Source organism: Anomaloglossus baeobatrachus, chromosome 1 (genome assembly GCF_048569485.1).
Source record: "Anomaloglossus baeobatrachus isolate aAnoBae1 chromosome 1, aAnoBae1.hap1, whole genome shotgun sequence".
NCBI classification, from domain to species: Eukaryota; Metazoa; Chordata; class Amphibia; order Anura; family Aromobatidae; genus Anomaloglossus; species Anomaloglossus baeobatrachus.
Window position 1 is genome coordinate 363,470,344 of NC_134353.1, and position 20,177 is coordinate 363,490,520.

Here is a 20,177-nt window from a genome sequence, read left to right on the forward strand (position 1 = left end):
AGATGGAGGTCCTTCGGTTTCAGAGACTGTTAGGAGGCTGTTTGGAGAAGCAATTGACCCTGTCTGCAGCCACCTTGCACTCCCTGGGTTGGTGGCAGGACCCCTCTCACCTCCGGATGGGGGTTCCTTGGCTTTCCCCGGTCACGGACACCATAGTCACGGATGCCAGCCATTGGGGGTGGGGTGCCCATCTGCGCCAACGGGTGCTTCAGGGTCCCTGGGACGCTCAGTTGGTCAGACAGTCCTCCAACTACAGGGAGCTCATGGCGGTCCTCAAGGCGCTAGAGGGGTTCCTCCCCTTCTTGAGTGGTCGCCATGTTCGGATCCTTTCGGACAACAGGGTGACGGTGGCGTACATCAACCATCAGGGCGGCACCAGATCCCCTTCTCTTCTGGCTCTGACTCTGCACATCTTCCAGCTGGCCGACCAACATCTCTCCTCCTTGACGGCTCTTCATATCAAGGGGACGGACAACGAGGAGGCAGACTTCCTCAGCCGGCACTGTCTCCGTCAGGGGGAGTGGTCCTTGGACCCGGAGGTCTTTCACAGGATCACGCTTCTATGGGGTGTCCCTGTTCTGGACCTGTTCGCTACCAGGGCGAATCGGAAAGTGGACAGGTTCTGCTCTCTCAACCCCCGAGACGGTCCTGTTGCCCTCGATGCCTTCCAGATGTCTTGGTCTCAGGGCCTCCTGTACGCATTTCCTCCCCTGATCCTGTTGCCTTCGGTTCTCCGGAAAATCCGGACCGACGGGGCGGAGGTTATTCTCATCGCCCCCTTCTGGCCAAAACGGGCGTGGTTTTACTGGCTGCGGACACTATCTCTGGGGGATCCTTGGGTTCTCCCGGACGCCCCTCATCTCCTGTCCCAGGGCCCAGTCCGTCACCCCCCCGACCCGGCTCTCCATTTGACGGCTTGGCGTTTGAGCGGCGGCTGCTAGCTCGACGTGGGTTTTCCTCTTGCTTAATCGATACTCTTCTTCGCAGTAGGAAAGCGGTCACCACAGCCATTTACGGTAGGGTCTGGAAGCGCTTTCTCCTTCAGTCGGGGGCTCGGGCGGAGGGCCCCCCTCCTATCCCGGCTATTCTAGAATTCCTCCAGAAGGGGTTGGAATTGGGGCTCTCCACCAGTACGCTCAAGGTGCAGGTATCAGCCTTAGGGGCTCTGTTTCATTGTAGTCTGGCGCAGAATGAATGGGTTTGCCGGTTCATTAAATCTAAGTCCAGGTCTGTACCTGTTCAGGCTCCCAGGGTTCCCCCATGGGACCTTAATTTAGTGTTGGATGCCCTCACGGGGCCTCCGTTTGAGCCCTTAGGGGAAGTCCCTCTCAAACTGCTGTCCCTTAAGGTTTTCCTCCTTGTCGCACTCACCTCGGCCAGGCGGGTGGGGGATCTCCAAGCCTTGTCTGTGGTTCACCCTTATACCCAAATTCTGGATGATAGGGTAGTGTTGCGGACTGATCCCTTCTACTTGCCCAAGGTTTCTACCCCTTTTCATAGGTCCCAAGAGATTGTGCTCCCTTCCCTCTGTGACCCCCCTCGGAACGAGAAGGAGGCTAGGTTACACACGTTGGATGTCCGGAGGGCCTTAGTCACGTACCTAGATAGGACTAGGGAATGGAGGAAGTCTCAGGTCCTGTTTGTCACCTTTCAGGGGCGGTCTAAGGGACATGGGGCTTCTAAGGCTACCTTGGCCAGATGGGTCAGGGATGCCATCGGGTTGGCGTACTCTGCTAAAGATGCCACTCCTCCTCCGGGCATAAGGGCGCACTCCACTAGAGCAGTGTCTACGTCTTGGGCGGAGAGGGCGGATGCCTCTCTTGACCAGATCTGTCGGGCGGCTACTTGGTCGTCTCCTGGGACTTTCTTTCGGCACTATAGGCTGGACTTGTCCTCCACAACTGACCTTTCCTTTGGGAGACGGGTCTTACAAGCGGTGGTCCCTCCCTAAGGTGGTTGGTCTATATGAATCTCTCATGTGGTGCTGTCATGGGCGGCAGGGAAAAATCTTAATTACTCACCGGTAATGGGATTTTCAATAGCCCATGACAGCACCCTTAGTTCCCCCCCTATTCACTGGTTGTGGGCACCCTTCGGGGAGTGTTAGAGTTATTGGTGTTTTTCCTTGGGTGGTGGTGTGATTAATCTGTTTATTGTGTTTTGTTGGTCCTCTCTGGCTCTGTAAACCTACTGATGTGGAGGAGAGGTACCGCCTTTTTATCAGTGGGTTTCCTGTCCTGATGTGGGCGGAACCTATCTCTCTCATGTGGTGCTGTCATGGGCTATTGAAAATCCCATTACCGGTGAGTAATTAAGATTTTGTCTGGTAACACACACAATAGCAGCTGCAGCTCTCTCAGCTCTACTGTACTGAAAACATATTGCAACTCTGGCTGCCTGACGGAAGCCAAAACCCTAAGAGGAATCTGCAGATGTGTCCATTATAATCATACACAGTTCTACAGTGAGATCAGGAGAGCAGACGGTCAGTCATTACATGTCTCACTGTTAATGCCCCCTTATATTTAAAGTACTCTCTGGAGGCAGATTCTCATGCAGATTAGTGTCTGGCCTATTGATTCTAACAGCTCATATACATATAAGAAAAAGGTGGATGTCCCTGCAATAATATATAGAATCATACATATGTAGGTATGCTTTTATTCTGCTGCTTATGACCTACATACCCATATAGACATTGTAGGAGGGTTCCCTTTCAATGGGATTCATTAAATTTTAACTCAACCACATCCCCAAATTATAAGAGGGCGTTAACATTTAGGCAGCCACATTAGTTTAGTTGTTTTTATTTTCCGCCCAAAAATCATTTTTTTCTCTCAATGGATCAGTGCAGATTATGGGTGATTTTAAAGGTGGAAATAGATCTGAAATGATTCTTCTTGGTAGGATTTTTTTTTTTACCTTACATGACAAAAACCTGACATTTGTAACATTGATGGGTAGACTTTATTTATCCACCGTAGATTGCTGATCTTCTTACATGATCGATGATACCTATGAGCCCCTTTATCACTGTTTGACTGTAATTTCTTCTGTTCATTTCTTATTACTTCATTTATGAGAGCAATAATAATTGAACCTTTTAAGTATATTTTCAATATTCATTGTACAATTGTGATTATTTCCAACATGGAGGTGTTCACTAAGTCAACCTATTTGATTTGCAGATGAATTCAAAGGACATTCTCTGCTGCAGGCCGCCAGGGAGGCTGACCTGGCCAAAGTGAAGAAGTCCCTTGCTTTGGAGATCATCAATTTTAAGCAGCCACAGTCGCACGAGACTGCACTGGTGAGCACAATTGGCTTGGGTTCTCCTTATTGTGGTGGGATGATAGCATTATTTCAATTTTGAGACATTAAAAGTCAACATTTGTTAGATTCAAACAAAGTAACCTTACTAAAGTAAAAATATTGTGACGCTTACAGGGAATCTGTCGGCATGTTTTTGTTAACTTATATAAGGCTATGTGCCCACGCTGCGGAAAATGCGCGGATTTTGCCGTGGATTTTTCGTGGAAATTCTGCGGATTTTTCAAAAATCTGCAGCACAGCTACTCCCCAGCCATTTCTATGGCATTTGGGAACTTCTGTGCCCACGCTGCAGATTTTTCCGCAGCGGAAATAATGCGGATTTCCCTGCGGAAAAATCAGCAGCATGTCAATTATTCCTGCGGATTTCTCCGCAGGGTCTCATATGAGTATGAACTCCCGATCACTGCAGCACTTGTTCTGCATTGAGGATGCAGTGCCGAAGCCATGGTACTGTATCCTCAATGCAGAATGCCCGCACCATATCCGCAGGACATTCCGCAGCATGGAAACAGACAAAAGTTGTGGTGCGGTTTCCTGGGGCCCCCAGTTCTCCTGTATTCCTTCCACACTGTATGGATGGCCCCCAGTTGTCCAGTGTTCCCTCCACACTGTATGGATGGCCCCCCCGTTGTCCAGTATTCCCTCCACACTGTATGGATGGCCCCCCCGTTGTCCAGTATTCCCTCCACACTGTATGGATGGGCCCCAGTTGTCCAGTATTCCCTCCACACTGTATGGATGGCCCCCAGTTGTCCAGTATTCCTTCCACACTGTATGGATGGCCCCCAGTTGTCCAGTATTCCTTCCACACTGTATGGATGGCCCCCAGTTGTCCAGTGTTCCCTCCACACTGTATGGATGGCCCCCCCGTTGTCCAGTATTCCCTCCACACTGTATGGATGGGCCCCAGTTGTCCAGTATTCCCTCCACACTGTATGGATGGCCCCCAGTTGTCCAGTATTCCTTCCACACTGTATGGATGGCCCCCAGTTGTCCAGTATTCCTTCCACACTGTATGGATGGCCCCCAGTTGTCCAGTATTCCCTCCACACTGTATGGATGGCCCCCCCTGTTGTCCAGTATTCCATCCACACTGTATGGATGGCCCCCAGTTGTCCAGTGTTCCCTCCACACTGTATGGATGGCCCCCCCGTTGTCCAGTATTCCCTCCACACTGTATGGATGGGCCCCAGTTGTCCAGTATTCCCTCCACACTGTATGGATGGCCCCCAGTTGTCCAGTATTCCTTCCACACTGTATGGATGGCCCCCAGTTGTCCAGTATTCCTTCCACACTGTATGGATGGCCCCCAGTTGTCCAGTATTCCCTCCACACTGTATGGATGGCCCCCAGTTGTCCAGTGTTCCCTCCACACTGTATGGATGGCCCCCAGTTGTCCAGTGTTCCCTCCACACTGTATGGATGGCCCCCAGTTGTCCGGTATTCCCTCCACACTGTATGGATGGCCCCCCCTGTTGTCCAGTATTCCATCCACACTGTATGGATGGCCCCCAGTTGTCCAGTGTTCCCTCCACACTGTATGGATGCCCCCCCCCCCCCCCCCCCCCCGTTGTCCAGTATTCCATCCACACTGTATGGGTGGCCCCCAGTTGTCCGGTATTCCCTCCACACTGTATGGATGGCCCCCAGTTGTCCAGTATTCCTTCCACACTGTATGGATGGCCCCCAGTTGTCCAGTATTCCTTCCACACTGTATGGATGGCCCCCAGTTGTCCAGTATTCCCTCCACACTGTATGGATGGCCCCCAGTTGTCCAGTGTTCCCTCCACACTGTATGGATGGCCCCCAGTTGTCCAGTGTTCCCTCCACACTGTATGGATGGCCCCCAGTTGTCCGGTATTCCCTCCACACTGTATGGATGGCCCCCCCTGTTGTCCAGTATTCCATCCACACTGTATGGATGGCCCCCAGTTGTCCAGTGTTCCCTCCACACTGTATGGATGCCCCCCCCCCCCGTTGTCCAGTATTCCATCCACACTGTATGGGTGGCCCCCAGTTGTCCGGTATTCCCTCCACACTGTATGGATGGCCCCCCCTGTTGTCCAGTATTCCATCCACACTGTATGGATGGCCCCCAGTTGTGCCCGCCCCAGAGCTCTATTAAAAAAAAAGAAAAAAAACTTGTACTCCAACAATGGATCCTGAGGAGTCCACAGACAGGGTAGACTAACCTGGCGATGTCATCGCATCAGGGTGTGCAGAGTCCCGACAGGATGATGTAATCACATAACCTCGTACCCCCCCGTCTCGTCTATGCTTCTGCCTGCTTTTTGCAGTCTACAGATAGCCCTGTACTTAGATCAGTAGTGCAGTGAGTCCTTTGTCTCTCTGCTCCACCCCAGAGTAACTGCATCGCTGCGCTGCAGTTTAGAGTGGCGGTAACACTGGGTGGTCCCAGGTCTACCGTAGCCTCTACCCGCTGGAATTATGGTGTTTATGAATAATGCGTTCCTCTTGGGGTAATTATACCCAGCAGTCTACAGACCATCCCTCACAGAACTTGGTAGCCTACTTTGTTTTAAAGACCATACAAATTAGGACTAAATAAAAAGACCCATATCTGTTGAACCATATGGCAGATTTAAAAATAAACCCAATACACCGAGGCAGCAGGAATAAAATAAGAGCATGTACTGGCCACTTTAGATCCATGACCGGTACTGTTTAAAAGTGAAGGTATATAGTTCATGACAAGCTACAATTAAAGATCAGTTGCTTCACCATCATCCTCTTCATCATCCTAATATGGGATGGGAAGGTGATTATTGAATAATGCAAGGTATAAATCATGATTTTCTCCTTTAAAGGGAACCTGTCACCACTTTTTTGGCCTATAAGCTGCGGCCACCACCAGTGGGCTCTTATATATTCTAACATGCTGTATATAAGAACCCAGGCCGCTGTGTAGAACATAAAAAACACTTTATAATACTTACCTAACGGTCGCTCCAGTGCACACCAGTTGGGGTGGTGCTGTTCTCCGGGATCGGCGCCTCCCCTTTCAGCCATCTTGCTCTTCCTTAATCTGAAACTGCGGTGCATGACGTGTCTACATCATACACACACGCTGGCATTGAGGACCGACGAGTGTGTATGACGTAGACGTGTCATGCACTGCGGCTTCAGAATAAGGAAGACAAAGATGGCCGAAAGGGGAAGCGCTGATCCTGGAGAACAGCGCCGCCCCGACTGGTGTGCACTGGAGCGACCTTCTAGGTGAGTATTATAAAGTGTTTTTTACGTCCTACACAGTGGCCTGAGCTTTTATATACAGCATGTTAGAATGCTGTATATAAGAGCCCACTGGTGGTGGCCTCAGCTTTTAGGCCCCAAAACTGGTGACAGGTTCCCTTTAAAGATTAGGACTATGTCGTTCTAATGGAGGCGTGATGGCTTATTTCATCCATGCATGCATATGTAAATCTGTATCCTTGTATGAGTGTGACATTCTGACTGAAAAATATTAGAGGTCTGTTTAATATTGGTGATGTACGCATTTTGCTGCCTTAAAGAAAGTTTGTTTTTCTGGAGGCAATGCTTGGTTTCAGCCCAGTGTACCAAGCAGACAATTTATTCTTTGGCTTCTTACTTGCCTCGATGACATGGGCATTGCTCATCCCTGGCACTGCAGTTATAAAATCGAAATTGTTTTCAGAGGAGCATAATTTACCATTGATCACCCTCTTACATTTTGCTCTGTGCGTTGTGTATCTGAGCCAGACATTTGATAAACGACTGAAGGATTCCATCTGTGTGTGTTGTAGAAAGACTGCCTCAGGAATATATAACAAAGATAAAGATGATATCGTAAACCGCTGCAAAACCTAAGTGCGCTTTTAGGCATTTTATGTATGTGTTTAGTTGAGTTTTTCTTTTATCTAATATTGCTGCCTTTTTCCAGCACTGTGCCGTGGCCTCTCTCCATCCAAAAAGGAAGCAAATAACGGAGTTGTTGCTCAGGAAGGGAGCCAGCGTCAACGAGAAGAATAAAGAGTATGTGTTCAGTTTATGCCATTGCAATTCATAGAGTGGTAGAATAGCCTTTGTTGTTAAAGGGAACCAATCCCCAGGATTTTCGTATATAGCCTAAAGCCAGTGCTATACTGGCACTATCAGGCTGATTCTATACATACCTGTAGTGGTTGGCTCGGATGTTCAGGTTTTGAAATCCAAGAAAGTAAAGTTTATAAAATGAGCTGCTTGTTGCGTGACAGCCGCTGAAGAGCAGATAATATCTGGGGGGAAGTCAGTTATCCCATCCCCCTGTTAGAATTAGCATAAGTATTATCAGTCGATTCACTGTCTCTTGCAGGACCTGTGAAGTCATACCCATGTGACCAGAAGGGGCAGGTCCTCAGCCAGCAAAGCTGGATACCAGGTCACATGAGTATGACCTCACAAGAAGCTAATATTATAAATTTTAGGTTTTGAAATCCAAGAAAGTAAATATCCGAGCTGACCACTACAGGAATGTATAGAATCAGCCTGATCGTGCCAGTATAGCACAGGCTTTAGCTTATATATGAAAATCCTGGGGATCGGTTCCCTTTAAGTTTGTCCTCTCTGGAGTAACAATAGATATTATGTTAGTTCTGGAACTATGATGATTTTGTGCTATGATTAAATTACCATAATGGCCAGACACAAGGAGCTAAACACCCCCTACAGCAAGTTTTCACACCCACACCACACTCCTTGCTGCCACCACTCACCATCTTGATAGGCTAGCGAGACGCCTGCCCGGGTGATACACTAGTACAAAAGTACACCTCCTATGCACATGAGTCTGGAACTCTAGATTACAGGGTAACACAACTAGTCTATAATGAAGTAGAAAAAATGGAGACTCCAGCACCGCTCAGTAACATTGAAAATATAGCTTTATTAGTAATAAAAGTTAAGTCATGGAAAAAACGTCCATTTAGCTCCATAAGTAGACCAGGCGAGTGTCTGCGTCATGCCCAGCTAGTCTATACTTTCCCTCTTTGAGATTGTTGGTAAATTTTGAGCAGCTCGTAACAAATTTACAAAATTTTAGATTTAATATATGATAAAAAGGTACAATGCCTAAAAAGTTACACAACGATGAAATCACAAAGACATGGAAAACAAAAACTGTACAAGAATCAAAGGGTTAAATATACAAATGTCTTATGGATGGAATCTGAGAGACCTAGTAGATGGGAATTTGGACTGATCTACACGGCATGTTGTATCTCCAGGGTCTGACCGTGAGTGTCTATGGGTAACCTATTATATATGGTTTCATGCAGACTTCTCACCTCTCCCTCTAGTCATGTGAGAAGAGGATGGCTGTATATGTGGACAGAAAGCCAGTTTTGGACGTAAAGCTAGTTTATAAAGGAACATTAACCTTTTAGTGAAGTAATAAAATTGCCATGTTTCTGAGCATACTTTCACCATCCTACACACCAATCATGACTGCTTATACCAATGATTCGGGTTATTACATTTTTGTGGTTCCCCATGTCCGCAAACCATTGCGCCTGCAGCAATTTGGTTCCCTGAAAACATACATCCTTGGATTGTTTGGACGTTGGTTTATTGCAGATATGGCAGCGAAATATGGCATTTCCATTTATGCCATGTGAGATCCCTGGTTAACTGGAGATGTCCTGTCTGCTTAGGCTACTTTCACACATCCGGTTTTAGCACTGCGGCTCAATCCGGCTGTGAAACCTATGCAACGGATGCGGCGAAAACACCGCATCCTTTGCATAAGTTTTTACATGTGGCCCGTCCGTTTTTTTCCGGTTGCAGCACGCTACTGAGCATGCGCAGTGGAAGAAACCACATGCGGCGGCCGGATGCGGTTTTTGCCGCATCCTGCGTCCATAGGCATGCATTGAAAAATGCGTCACAGCAGCCGGATGCGGCGCGCTACGGTTTTTTTTGCCGGAGCAAAAAACGTGCCAGGGAACGTTCCATCCGGCCACCGCATCGGCTAAATCTGCCGCATGCGGCAAAAACTGGACGGAACGCAAGTCCATGTGGCACAATGCGGCACCAATGCAAGTCAATGCTGGAAAAAACGAAACCGGCGGCAAAAAAAAAAAGGTTTCGTTTTTTCAGCAGAGCGCCACATTGTGCCGCACTGCTACAGCCGGATGTGTGAAAGTAGCCTTAGTCAATTATCTTCACCTATTTGCTAAGGAGAAAATACACTATATAAGTTTCCTCTTCCTGAAACTGTCAGCTACTTTGTAACTTATTTACCTTCACAGAGGAGGATCATTGATTTTGAATTTTTATTTATCTGCTTCATAACAATATAGTATGTCGCTCTCTGTCGCTCGCTCGCTCTCTGTCGCTCGCTCGCCCTCTGTCGCTCGCTCGCCCTCTGTCGCTCGCTCGCCCTCTGTCGCTCGCTCGCCCTCTGTCGCTCGCTCGCCCTCTGTCGCTCGCTCGCCCTCTGTCGCTCGCTCGCTCTCTGTCGCTCGCTCGCTCTCTGTCGCTCGCTCGCTCTGTCGGTCGCTCGCTCTGTCGGTCGCTCGCTCTGTCGGTCGCTCGCTCTGTCGGTCGCTCGCTCTGTCGGTCGCTCGCTCTGTCGGTCGCTCGCTCTGTCGGTCGCTCGCTCTGTCGGTCGCTCGCTCTGTCGGTCGCTCGCTCTGTCGGTCGCTCGCTCTCTGTTGGTCGCTCTCTGTTGGTCGCTCTCTGTCGGTCGCTCTCTGTCGGTCGCTCTCTGTCGGTCGCTCTCTGTCGGTCGCTCTCTGTCGGTCGCTCTCTGTCGGTCGCTCTGTCGGTCGCTCTGTCGGTCGCTCTGTCGGTCGCTCTGTCGGTCGCTCTGTCGGTCGCTCTCTGTCGGTCGCTCTCTGTCGGTCGCTCTCTGTCGGTCGCTCTCTGTCGGTCGCTCTCTGTCGGTCGCTCTCTGTCGGTCGCTCTCTGTCGGTCGCTCTCTGTCGGTCGCTCTCTGTCGGTCGCTCTCTGTCGGTCGCTCTCTGTCGGTCGCTCTCTGTCGGTCGCTCTCTGTCGGTCGCTCTCTGTCGGTCGGTCGCTCGCTCTGTCGGTCGCTCGCTCGCTCTGTCGGTCGCTCGCTCGCTCTGTCGGTCGCTCGCTCGCTCTGTCGGTCGCTCGCTCGCTCTGTCGGTCGCTCGCTCGCTCTGTCGGTCGCTCGCTCGCTCTGTCGGTCGCTCGCTCGCTCTGTCGGTCGCTCGCTCGCTCTGTCGGTCGCTCGCTCGCTCTGTCGGTCGCTCGCTCGCTCTGTCGGTCGCTCGCTCGCTCTGTCGGTCGCTCGCTCGCTCTGTCGGTCGCTCGCTCGCTCTGTCGGTCGCTCTGTCGCTCGCTCGCTCTGTCGCTCGCTCGCTCGCTCTCTGTCGGTCGCTCTCTGTCGGTCGGTCATATTATATGTAATGTCTCTTTTCTTCAGCGCTCTATTGGGAGACCCAGACGATTGGGGTATAGCTACTGCCCTCTGGAGGCCACACAAAGCACTACATTAAAAGTGCAAGGCCCCTCCCCCTCTGGCTATACCCCCCCGTGGTATCACGGGTTCTCCAGTTTTAGCTTTGTGTGCGAAGGAGGTCAGACATTCCATGCATAGCTCCACAGATTTTAGTCAGCAGTAGCTGCTGACTGTTTCGGATGGAAGAAAAGAGGACACATATAGTGTCCCCAGCATGCTCCCTTCTCACCCCTGGATGGTGTTGTAAGGTTGAGGTACCTATTGCTGGTACAGGGCTGGAGCCTGACATGCTGTTTTCCTTCCACATCCCCTGGTAGGGCTCTGTGGAAGTGGGATCCTGCCGGCCTCTCAGCTCTGATGCCGGGCTCCATCCACAGACCCATTAGAACCTGATGGATTCGGAGCAGGAGTACGATCAGGGACAGGGCCCTGCATCTTACAGGTACTCTGTGTCCCCGGCAGGCACAGACACACTCCGGGCTGGCTGGGTGTTGTAGTGCGCCGGGGACCGCAATGTTGGAGTTATATCCCTACAGATTACTGGGGGATGTTTTGTGTATGGGAACGCAGCGCCGACCCCCTCTGGACCGGGCGGCGCTGCTGTGACTTGTGGTGCGCCGGGGATCCGCCGTCCGCGCTTTTACGGCGGCGGCGGTTATAACTTTAGTCCCCGGCTTTTTGGGCCTAGGACGCCGGCAGCTCCGTTTCGTTCCCGCCCCCACCCTGTCATTCAGGGTAGGGGAGAGACGCTGTTCGCAAGCAGCGACGAGGGCTGGAGCCTGATTTACATGCTCCAGCCCTCACACTATGCACAGAGGGAAGCAGGCTTCCCGCTCTTGGCCAGGAACGCCCAGGGCCCGCCCCCCTTCCTCTCTAGAGACGCCGGCAGCCATTACATGCATGCCTGGCTGGAGGAAGGACGCAAGGCTCTGGGAGACCTGGACTAGGGGCTATCTGGCGACCACACACCCGCTTTTTAAGCGGGCGGTAAGCGATTTTTCTGTGCTGGTCCCTCTAGTGCCTCACTGTGTGTCAGTGTACTGGGTACATATATATAGATATTGTATTTCTTGCACTGTGAGGTGCGCTTCTGGCTGCATATCCCAGATCGCTCTGTGGAAGCAGCAACATGTCATCCTCAAAACGCAAGGCGGCCAAGGCAAAAAGGGCTGTGTATACTGCGTGTGCTGCATGTGGGGCTAATCTACCAGCAGGCTCTGATGACCCCCATTGTGTGCAATGCTCCGACCCGGTGCTGCTTCGCCAGCCGGAGTCAGGAGAGGTAGTGACCCAGGCTGAGACGCTTGTAAGTTCTGCCCCGGTGACAGGGACGGACTTTGCAGTTTTTGCAGATATGTCTGTATCTATGGCAAAAATCCTTGAGACCTTGCAATCTATGCATGGGGCTCAGTCTCTGGGCACGGCGAGGCCTCTGTCCTCAGGTCCCCCTTACTTGGAATGTATCCAGCCCACAGGGGGGTCCCCGGCTTCACAGGCCGAGGATTATGACTCAGATGATGGCCCCAGCCACCCTAAGCGAGCTCGCTGGGAAAGACCCTCGACGTCTTCACACTGCTCAGGGTCTCAGCGCAATCAGTCTCCCTGTGATGTGTCTGATGAGAGTGATCAGGAATCCACTCCTGGAACCCCTCTCAACCTGGATACCCCGGATGGGGATGCCATGGTAGACGACCTTATCTCAGCCATCAATAGGCTGTTGGATATTTCTCCCCCAGCCCCTTCAGCAGAAGAGGCGGCTGCGGAGCAGGAAAAGTTTCGTTTCCTTTATCCCAAGCGTAAATTGAGTGCTTTGTTAGATCACTCTGACTTCAGAGAATCAATTCAGAAGCACGACGCTCACCCGGAAAGGCGTTTCTCTAAACGATCTAAAGATACGCGTTTCCCTTTTCCCCCTGAGGTGGTCAAGCGCTGGACACAGTGTCCAAAGGTGGACCCCCCGATTTCCAAACTTGCAGCTAGATCCATAGTTGCAGTGGAGGATGGCGCTTCACTTAAAGATGCCAATGACAGACAGATGGACCTTTGGTTAAAATCTGTCTATGAAGCTATAGGCGCGTCATTTGCTCCGGCATTCGCAGCCGTCTGGGCACTCCAGGCTATTTCAGCTGGCTTAGCGAAGGTGGATGCTATCATGCATCCAGCAGTGCCGCAAGTGGCGCACCTTACCACGCAGATGTCGGCGTTTGCGTCTTACGCTATCAATGCGGTCCTAGAATCTACCAGTCGCACCTCAATGGCGTCCGCCAATTCGGTAGTTTTGCGCAGAGCCTTGTGGTTAAAGGACTGGAAAGCGGATGCTGGTTCCAAAAAATGTTTAACCAGTTTGCCTTTGTCTAGAGAGAGACTGTTTGGCGAGCCATTGGCTGACATCATTAAGCAGTCCAAGGGTAAAGACTCCTCTTTACCACAACCCAGAACACCCAAACCTCAGCAGAAAAAGTGGAGAAACTCAGATTCGTGGCGGACTCACACACGCCCCAAGAAAGCAAATGGAGGTACCGCTTCCAAAGCGGCTACCTCATGACTTCCAGCCCCCCCCCTCCGCATCGCCGGTCGGGGGCAGGCTCTCCCGCTTTTCCGGCATTTGGATGTCACAGGTCAAAGACCGGTGGGTGACGGACATTTTGTCTCGCGGGTACAGAATCGAGTTCAATTCTCGTCCTCCAGCTCGGTTCTTCAGAACCTCCCCACGGCCAGACCGAGCAGATGCTCTGCTGCAGGCGGTGGATTCCCTAAAAGCGGAAGGAGTGGTTATCCCAGTCCCTCCTCAGGAACAAGGGCAAGGGTTTTACTCCAATCTCTTTGTGGTTCCAAAAAAGGACGGCTCGTTCCGTCCTGTTCTGGACCTAAAACGGCTCAACAAGCATGTGCACGCCAGGAGGTTCCGGATGGAAACCCTCCGCTCTGTCATTGCCTCAATGTCCAGAGGAGACTTCCTTGCCTCAATAGACATCAGAGATGCTTATCTCCACGTGCCAATTGCTACAGAACATCAACGTTTTCTACGTTTTGTGATAGGAGACGACCATTTTCAGTTCGTAGCTCTTCCATTTGGTCTGGCGACAGCCCCACGGGTCTTCACCAAGGTCATGGCGGCGGTGGTAGCAGTCTTGCACTCTCAGGGACACTCGGTGATCCCTTACCTAGACGATTTATTGGTCAAAGCTCCCTCTCAGGAGGCATGCCAACTCAGCCTGAATGCTACGCTGGAGACTCTACAGTCTTTCGGATGGATCATCAACTTTCCAAAGTCGATCCTATCACCGACTCAGTCACTAACGTATCTTGGCATGGAGTTTCATACTCTAGCAGCGATAGTGAAGCTTCCGCTGGACAAGCAGCGGTCACTACAGACAGGGGTGCAATCTCTCCTGCAGGGCCAGTTGCATCCCTTGCGGCGCCTCATGCATTTCCTAGGGAAGATGGTGGCAGCCATGGAAGCGGTTCCCTTTGCGCAGTTTCATCTGCGCCCACTTCAATGGGACATTCTCCGCCAATGGGACGGGAAGTCAACGTCCCTGGACAGGAAAGTCTCGCTTTCCCAGACGGCCAAGGACTCTCTACAATGGTGGCTCCTTCCCACATCATTGTCTCAGGGAAGATCCTTCCTGCCCCCATCCTGGGCAGTAGTCACGACAGATGCGAGTCTGTCAGGGTGGGGAGCAGTATTTCTCCACCACAGGGCTCAGGGGACGTGGACTCCGCAGGAGTCCACCCTTCAGATCAATGTTCTGGAGATCAGAGCAGTGTATCTTGCTCTACTGGCCTTCCAACAGTGGCTGGAAGGAAAGCAGATCCGAATCCAATCGGACAACTCCACAGCGGTGGCATACATCAACCACCAAGGAGGGACGCGCAGTCGGCAAGCCTTCCAAGAAGTCCGGCGCATTCTAATGTGGGTGGAGGACAGAGCATCCACCATATCCGCGGTTCACATCCCAGGCGTAGAAAACTGGGAAGCAGACTTCCTCAGTCGCCAGGGCATGGACGCAGGGGAATGGTCCCTTCACCCGGACGTGTTTCAGGAAATCTGTCGCCGCTGGGGAGTGCCGGACGTCGACCTAATGGCGTCCCGGCACAACAACAAGGTCCCGGCATTCATGGCGAGGTCGCGCGATCAAAGAGCTCTGGCGGCAGACGCCTTGGTTCAAGATTGGTCGCAGTTTCAGCTCCCATACGTGTTTCCACCTCTGGCGCTCTTGCCCAGAGTGCTACGCAAGATCAGATCCGAGTGCAGCCGCGTCATACTCGTCGCTCCAGACTGGCCGAGGAGGTCGTGGTATCCGGATCTGTGGCATCTCACGATCGGTCGACCGTGGTCACTGCCAGACCGACCAGACTTACTGTCCCAAGGGCCGTTTTTCCATCAGAATTCTGCGGCCCTGAACCTGACTGTGTGGCCATTGAGTCCTGGATCCTAGCGTCTGCTGGATTATCTCAGGGAGTCATTGCCACAATGAGACAAGCTAGAAAGTCGAATTCGGCTAAGATCTACCACAGAACGTGGAAGATTTTCTTGTCCTGGTGCTCTGCTCAGGGAGTGTCTCCCTGGCCATTTGCATTGCCCAAGTTTCTTTCCTTCCTGCAATCGGGGTTAGAAAAGGGCTTGTCGCTCAGCTCCCTTAAAGGGCAAGTTTCGGCACTATCCGTGTTTTTTCAGAAGCGTCTAGCACGTCTTCCTAAGGTGCGCACGTTCCTGCAGGGGGTCTGTCATATTGTGCCCCCGTACAAGCGACCGTTAGATCCATGGGATCTGAACAGGGTACTAGTTGCTCTCCAGAAGCCGCCCTTCGAGCCTCTGAAGGAAGTTTCCTTTTCTCGGCTGTCGCAGAAAGTGGCGTTTCTTGTTGCAATCACATCGCTTCGGCGAGTGTCTGAGCTGGCAGCTCTGTCATCCAAGGCTCCCTTCCTGGTGTTCCACCAGGACAAGGTTGTGCTGCGCCCCATTCCGGAGTTTCTCCCTAAGGTCGTATCCTCTTTTCATCTTAATCAGGATATTTCCTTGCCTTCTTTTTGCCCTCATCCGGTTCACCGGTATGAAAAGGCCTTACGTTTGCTAGATCTGGTGAGAGCACTCAGAATCTACATTTCCCGCACGGCGCCCATACGCCGTGCCGATGCACTTTTCGTCCTTGTCGCTGGTCCGCGCAAGGGGTTGCAGGCTTCTAAAGCCACCCTGGCTCGATGGATCAAAGAACCAATTCTAGAGGCCTACCGTTCTGCGGGGCTTCCGGTTCCTTCAGGGCTAAAAGCCCACTCAACCAGAGCCGTGGGTGCGTCCTGGGCATTACGTCACCAGGCTTCGGCTCAACAGGTGTGCCAGGCAGCTACCTGGTCCAGTCTGCACACTTTCACCAAGCATTATCAGGTGCATACCTATGCTTCGGCGGATGCCAGCTTAGGTAGAAGAGTCCTGCAGGCGGCAGTGACACCCCCGTAGGGGAGGGCTGTTTTGCAGCTCTAACATGAGGTATTTATTTACCCACCCAGGGACAGCTTTTGGACGTCCCAATCGTCTGGGTCTCCCAATAGAGCGCTGAAGAAGAAGGGAATTTTGTTACTTACCGTAAATTCCTTTTCTTCTAGCTCTTATTGGGAGACCCAGCACCCGCCCTGTTGTCCTTCGGGATTTCTTGGTTGTTTGCGGGTACACATGTTGTTCATGTTGAACGGTTTTTCAGTTCTCCGACGTTATTCGGAGTTAATTTGTTTAAACCAGTTATTGGCTTCCTCCTTCTTGCTTTGGCACTAAAACTGGAGAACCCGTGATACCACGGGGGGGTATAGCCAGAGGGGGAGGGGCCTTGCACTTTTAATGTAGTGCTTTGTGTGGCCTCCAGAGGGCAGTAGCTATACCCCAATCGTCTGGGTCTCCCAATAAGAGCTAGAAGAAAAGGAATTTACGGTAAGTAACAAAATTCCCTTCTTTTTTGCCTTAGTTTCATGACACCGTTACATGTAGCTGCTGAAAGAGCACACAACGATGTCGTTGAAGTTCTGCATAAACATGGAGCAAAGGTAAGATTGAATAAAAGCGAAAATTAATAAGTTTGCACAGAATTGATTTTTTTTCTATCCCAGTCTTGGCTGTCTGCTCTTCTCTATCTTTATAGATAGCTGTGGGTTAGATACAATTAGAATATTAGGTCAGTACATTTATCTGAAAATCCTACAGTACCTCAAAGGCATTCAGCTTTTATGAAAATTACTTTGCTGCTCAGACTCTGATTCATCCCCGTTCCTGGCAACAGGGTGAGTAATTTAATTGGAGTATCTTGGCCATCTATCTGCAATGATATCTCTTTGTGTCATTTCAATACAAACTGCTTCTGAGGGTTTAGAGCTTGAAATGAAAAGTCAATCCCATCCCTTGTAATTAGGGAGACGCATGAGAAAGACTGAAATCCATAAAGTATGGGAGCGAGTTTCTCTTTACAACCATATTCGGCAATTATTCAAGTTGCACATTAGAAAACTTGGCTTTTTTTCATAGTGACATAAAGTGACGATGGTAATTTGAATCCCACAGGTTTGGAACCACGTCACTGTGGTTTGGGATGTGACCTAATTTAGGTCCTTAGGATGTAGCAACTTTTGTTGCATCCTAATTTTTCATCACCTTTCAATAGGTTTTCCTTCTTAGCTTAGCCATATGAGGTCTTGTATTTTATTGCTGGGAGTGGAATAAGACAATAGTTTTTTCTTTTGTTTAGTTTACAAAATATTATTCATTATTCTGCAGGTGATTAAAGCACCACTACAGCGATGAAATGAAAAAAAAAAACACTGTAGTGGTGCTTTACGATTATCCGGATACTAAATGTCTACATTTTTGTGTTTTTACAGCTTGCTTAAAGGGAACCTGTCAAGTGCAATATGCCCCCGGCCCACGAGCAGTTCTGGGTTCATATTGCTAATCCCTGCCTAACCGTCCCTGTATACACTAGCATAGATAAAGGGATCTTTATTTCTAAAGATCTCTTACCGTGTGCTAGTGGTGAGGGGACTAGTCCCCTGGGCGTCAGTTCCTCTGGCTAGTCGGCTCCATTAGCATGTTAGTACAATCCTGTGGGTGTGCTATCATGATAATGAATGTGCAGCGTCAGAGGATGATCTCACTCACCTCTCCGCCGCCATTGAGCCCTGACAAGGGATTTCGGCTCAGTGCGCATGACCCTGGAGTTTGGGTCATGCGCACTATGAAGCCTGGTGTATGCGTCCTGGCTTCAAACTGAAGTAGTGCGCATGACTGGAACTCCGGGATCATGTTCACGGAGCCAAAATCCAGCGTTGGACGCGATGGCAGTGGAGAGGTGAGATCATCCTCTGACACTGCACATTCATTAGCATGTTAGCACACCCACAGGGGTGTACTAATATGCTAATGGGGCCGACTAGCCAGGGGAACTAGCGCTCTTGGGACCAGTTCCCTCGCTCATTAGCATACGGTAAGAGATCTTTAGACACACTTTTTCTAAAGATCTCGTTATCTATGCTAGTGTATACAGGGACGGTCAGGCAGGTATTACCAATATACACCCAGAACTGCTCGTGGTTCTGGGTACATATTGCACCTTACAGGTTCCCTTTAATAAAACCATTATCTTTGTTTTCTGTGGTTGCATAAAGCTGGGTTTACACACTGCAACATCGCAAAGGACATCGCTGTAACGTCACCGGTTTGGTGACGCAATAGCGAGCTCCCTAAGTCTCTGCTAAGTCTCTGGTGAGCGTTCAAACAGGCAAACCTGGCCAACAACTCAACAGCGATCCGGACCTGCAGAGCGACCTAGCTGGTTGTTTGGGGACGTTGATAAGCAGCCTTTTGAAAGGGAAGTTGCTAACAAAGTTGCTGCAAAGTCTTCACACACTGAAACTTCATGCTGCACAGCGGGAAACAAAGGACCTAGGAATGGTCCTGAACGATTTGTAACGATTACAATTTCACAGCAGGGGCCGGGTCGCTGATAAGTTTCACACACTGCAACATCGCAAACAACATCGCTATTGCGTCATAAAACCGGTGACGTTACAGCGATGTCGTTTGAGATGTTGCAGTGTGTAAACCCAGCTTAAAGCTGTAACGTCACCGGTTTTGTGATGCAATAGCGATGTTGTTTGCGATGTTGCAGTGTGTGAAACCTATCAGCGACCCGGCCCCTGCTGTGAAGTTGTAATCGTTACAAATCGTTCGGGACCATTCCTAGGTCCTTTGTTTCCCGCTGTGCAGCATGAAGTTTCAGTGTGTGAAGACTTTGCAGCAACTTTGTTAGCAACTTCCCTTTCAAAAGGCTGCTTATCAACGTCCCCAAACAACCAGCTTAGGTCGCTCTGCAGGTCCGGATCGCTGTTGAGTTGTTGGCCAGGTTTGCCTGTTTGACAGCTCACCAGCGACTTAGCAGAGACTTAGGGAGGTCGCTATTGCGTCACCAAACCGGTGACGTTACAGCGATGTCCTTTGCGATGTTGCAGTGTGTAAACCCAGCTTTAGTCCCAATCTATTATTTTTTTTTTTTCTGTCAATAGAGCTGTATTTAGTTGTATGCTTGTTTTTTATTTTTTGTGGTATTTTTTTGTCTTCTACCATCTTGGGCTTGGTAGGGCTATTTAATAAAGTTGTTTTTTTTTATTGTTTCACTTTATGGAAAATATAATACGAATTTGTAGATTTTAGTAATTATGAAACCTTTTTATTACTTGTCATTTTCTAGTCTGGGGAAAAAAAATTTTTTTCTTTTCTTAGGATTTCGTGTGTTGTTTTTTTTTTTTTGTTTTTTTTGTTTGTTTTTTTTTAATCAGAATTGACCAGTTCTAGTTTGTGCAATTTTCCTTAAAAAGTACCCAACATTTCTGTCCATATAATGGCTGCTGATGGAGGAGCATGTGACTAGACCAGTCCGTCGGCCTTCACCTTATGGAAAAGCAGCTTTTCCATGTGACGTGGTGTAAAATTGGAGGCGGCTGATGCTCTGGTCATATGCTGCTCCACCAGCAGAGTACTGTTCAGTTTGTGAGGAAACTGCTGTAACAAGACAATGTGGTCAACTCCTGGAATCTCTTATACACATTATTTAATTTTTCTGTTTTTGCTTTCACTATAGGACTTGCAATCAGTTCATTGCTTTAATGATTCAGTTTTATAATACTGCATTTCTCTGTATTATTCCTGTCAAGGTAAAAAATTGCTGCAGCCTGTTAGGGCCTGCCTTAGAAGCAGGTATACTGCAGACTTTCTGGCTAGTCGGAAAATCCACTATGCAGTACAGTAACAGCATTGCGGCTAAAATGTCACTTAAGCTCAACAGCCAACTGAGCAAAAGATCCAATGGAAAATATATCCAGTGTGCATCTACTCCGTCTTCAGGCTATCATAGCACCC

At 49.9% G+C, this 20,177-nt stretch overlaps 1 protein-coding gene across 2 annotated transcripts in view; it reads left to right on the forward strand.

Moving 5' to 3' along the window:
- Positions 1 to 20,177, forward strand: part of TNKS (tankyrase) — a 349,200-nt gene that overhangs the window by 209,969 nt on the left and 119,054 nt on the right. For both annotated transcript variants that reach the window (XM_075352460.1, XM_075352461.1), the window contains exons 9-11: positions 3,189 to 3,310; positions 7,256 to 7,347; positions 16,738 to 16,816. In XM_075352460.1, coding sequence (XP_075208575.1) covers positions 3,189 to 3,310; positions 7,256 to 7,347; positions 16,738 to 16,816 — 293 coding nt within the window. The remainder of the gene's footprint in view (positions 1 to 3,188; positions 3,311 to 7,255; positions 7,348 to 16,737; positions 16,817 to 20,177) is intronic.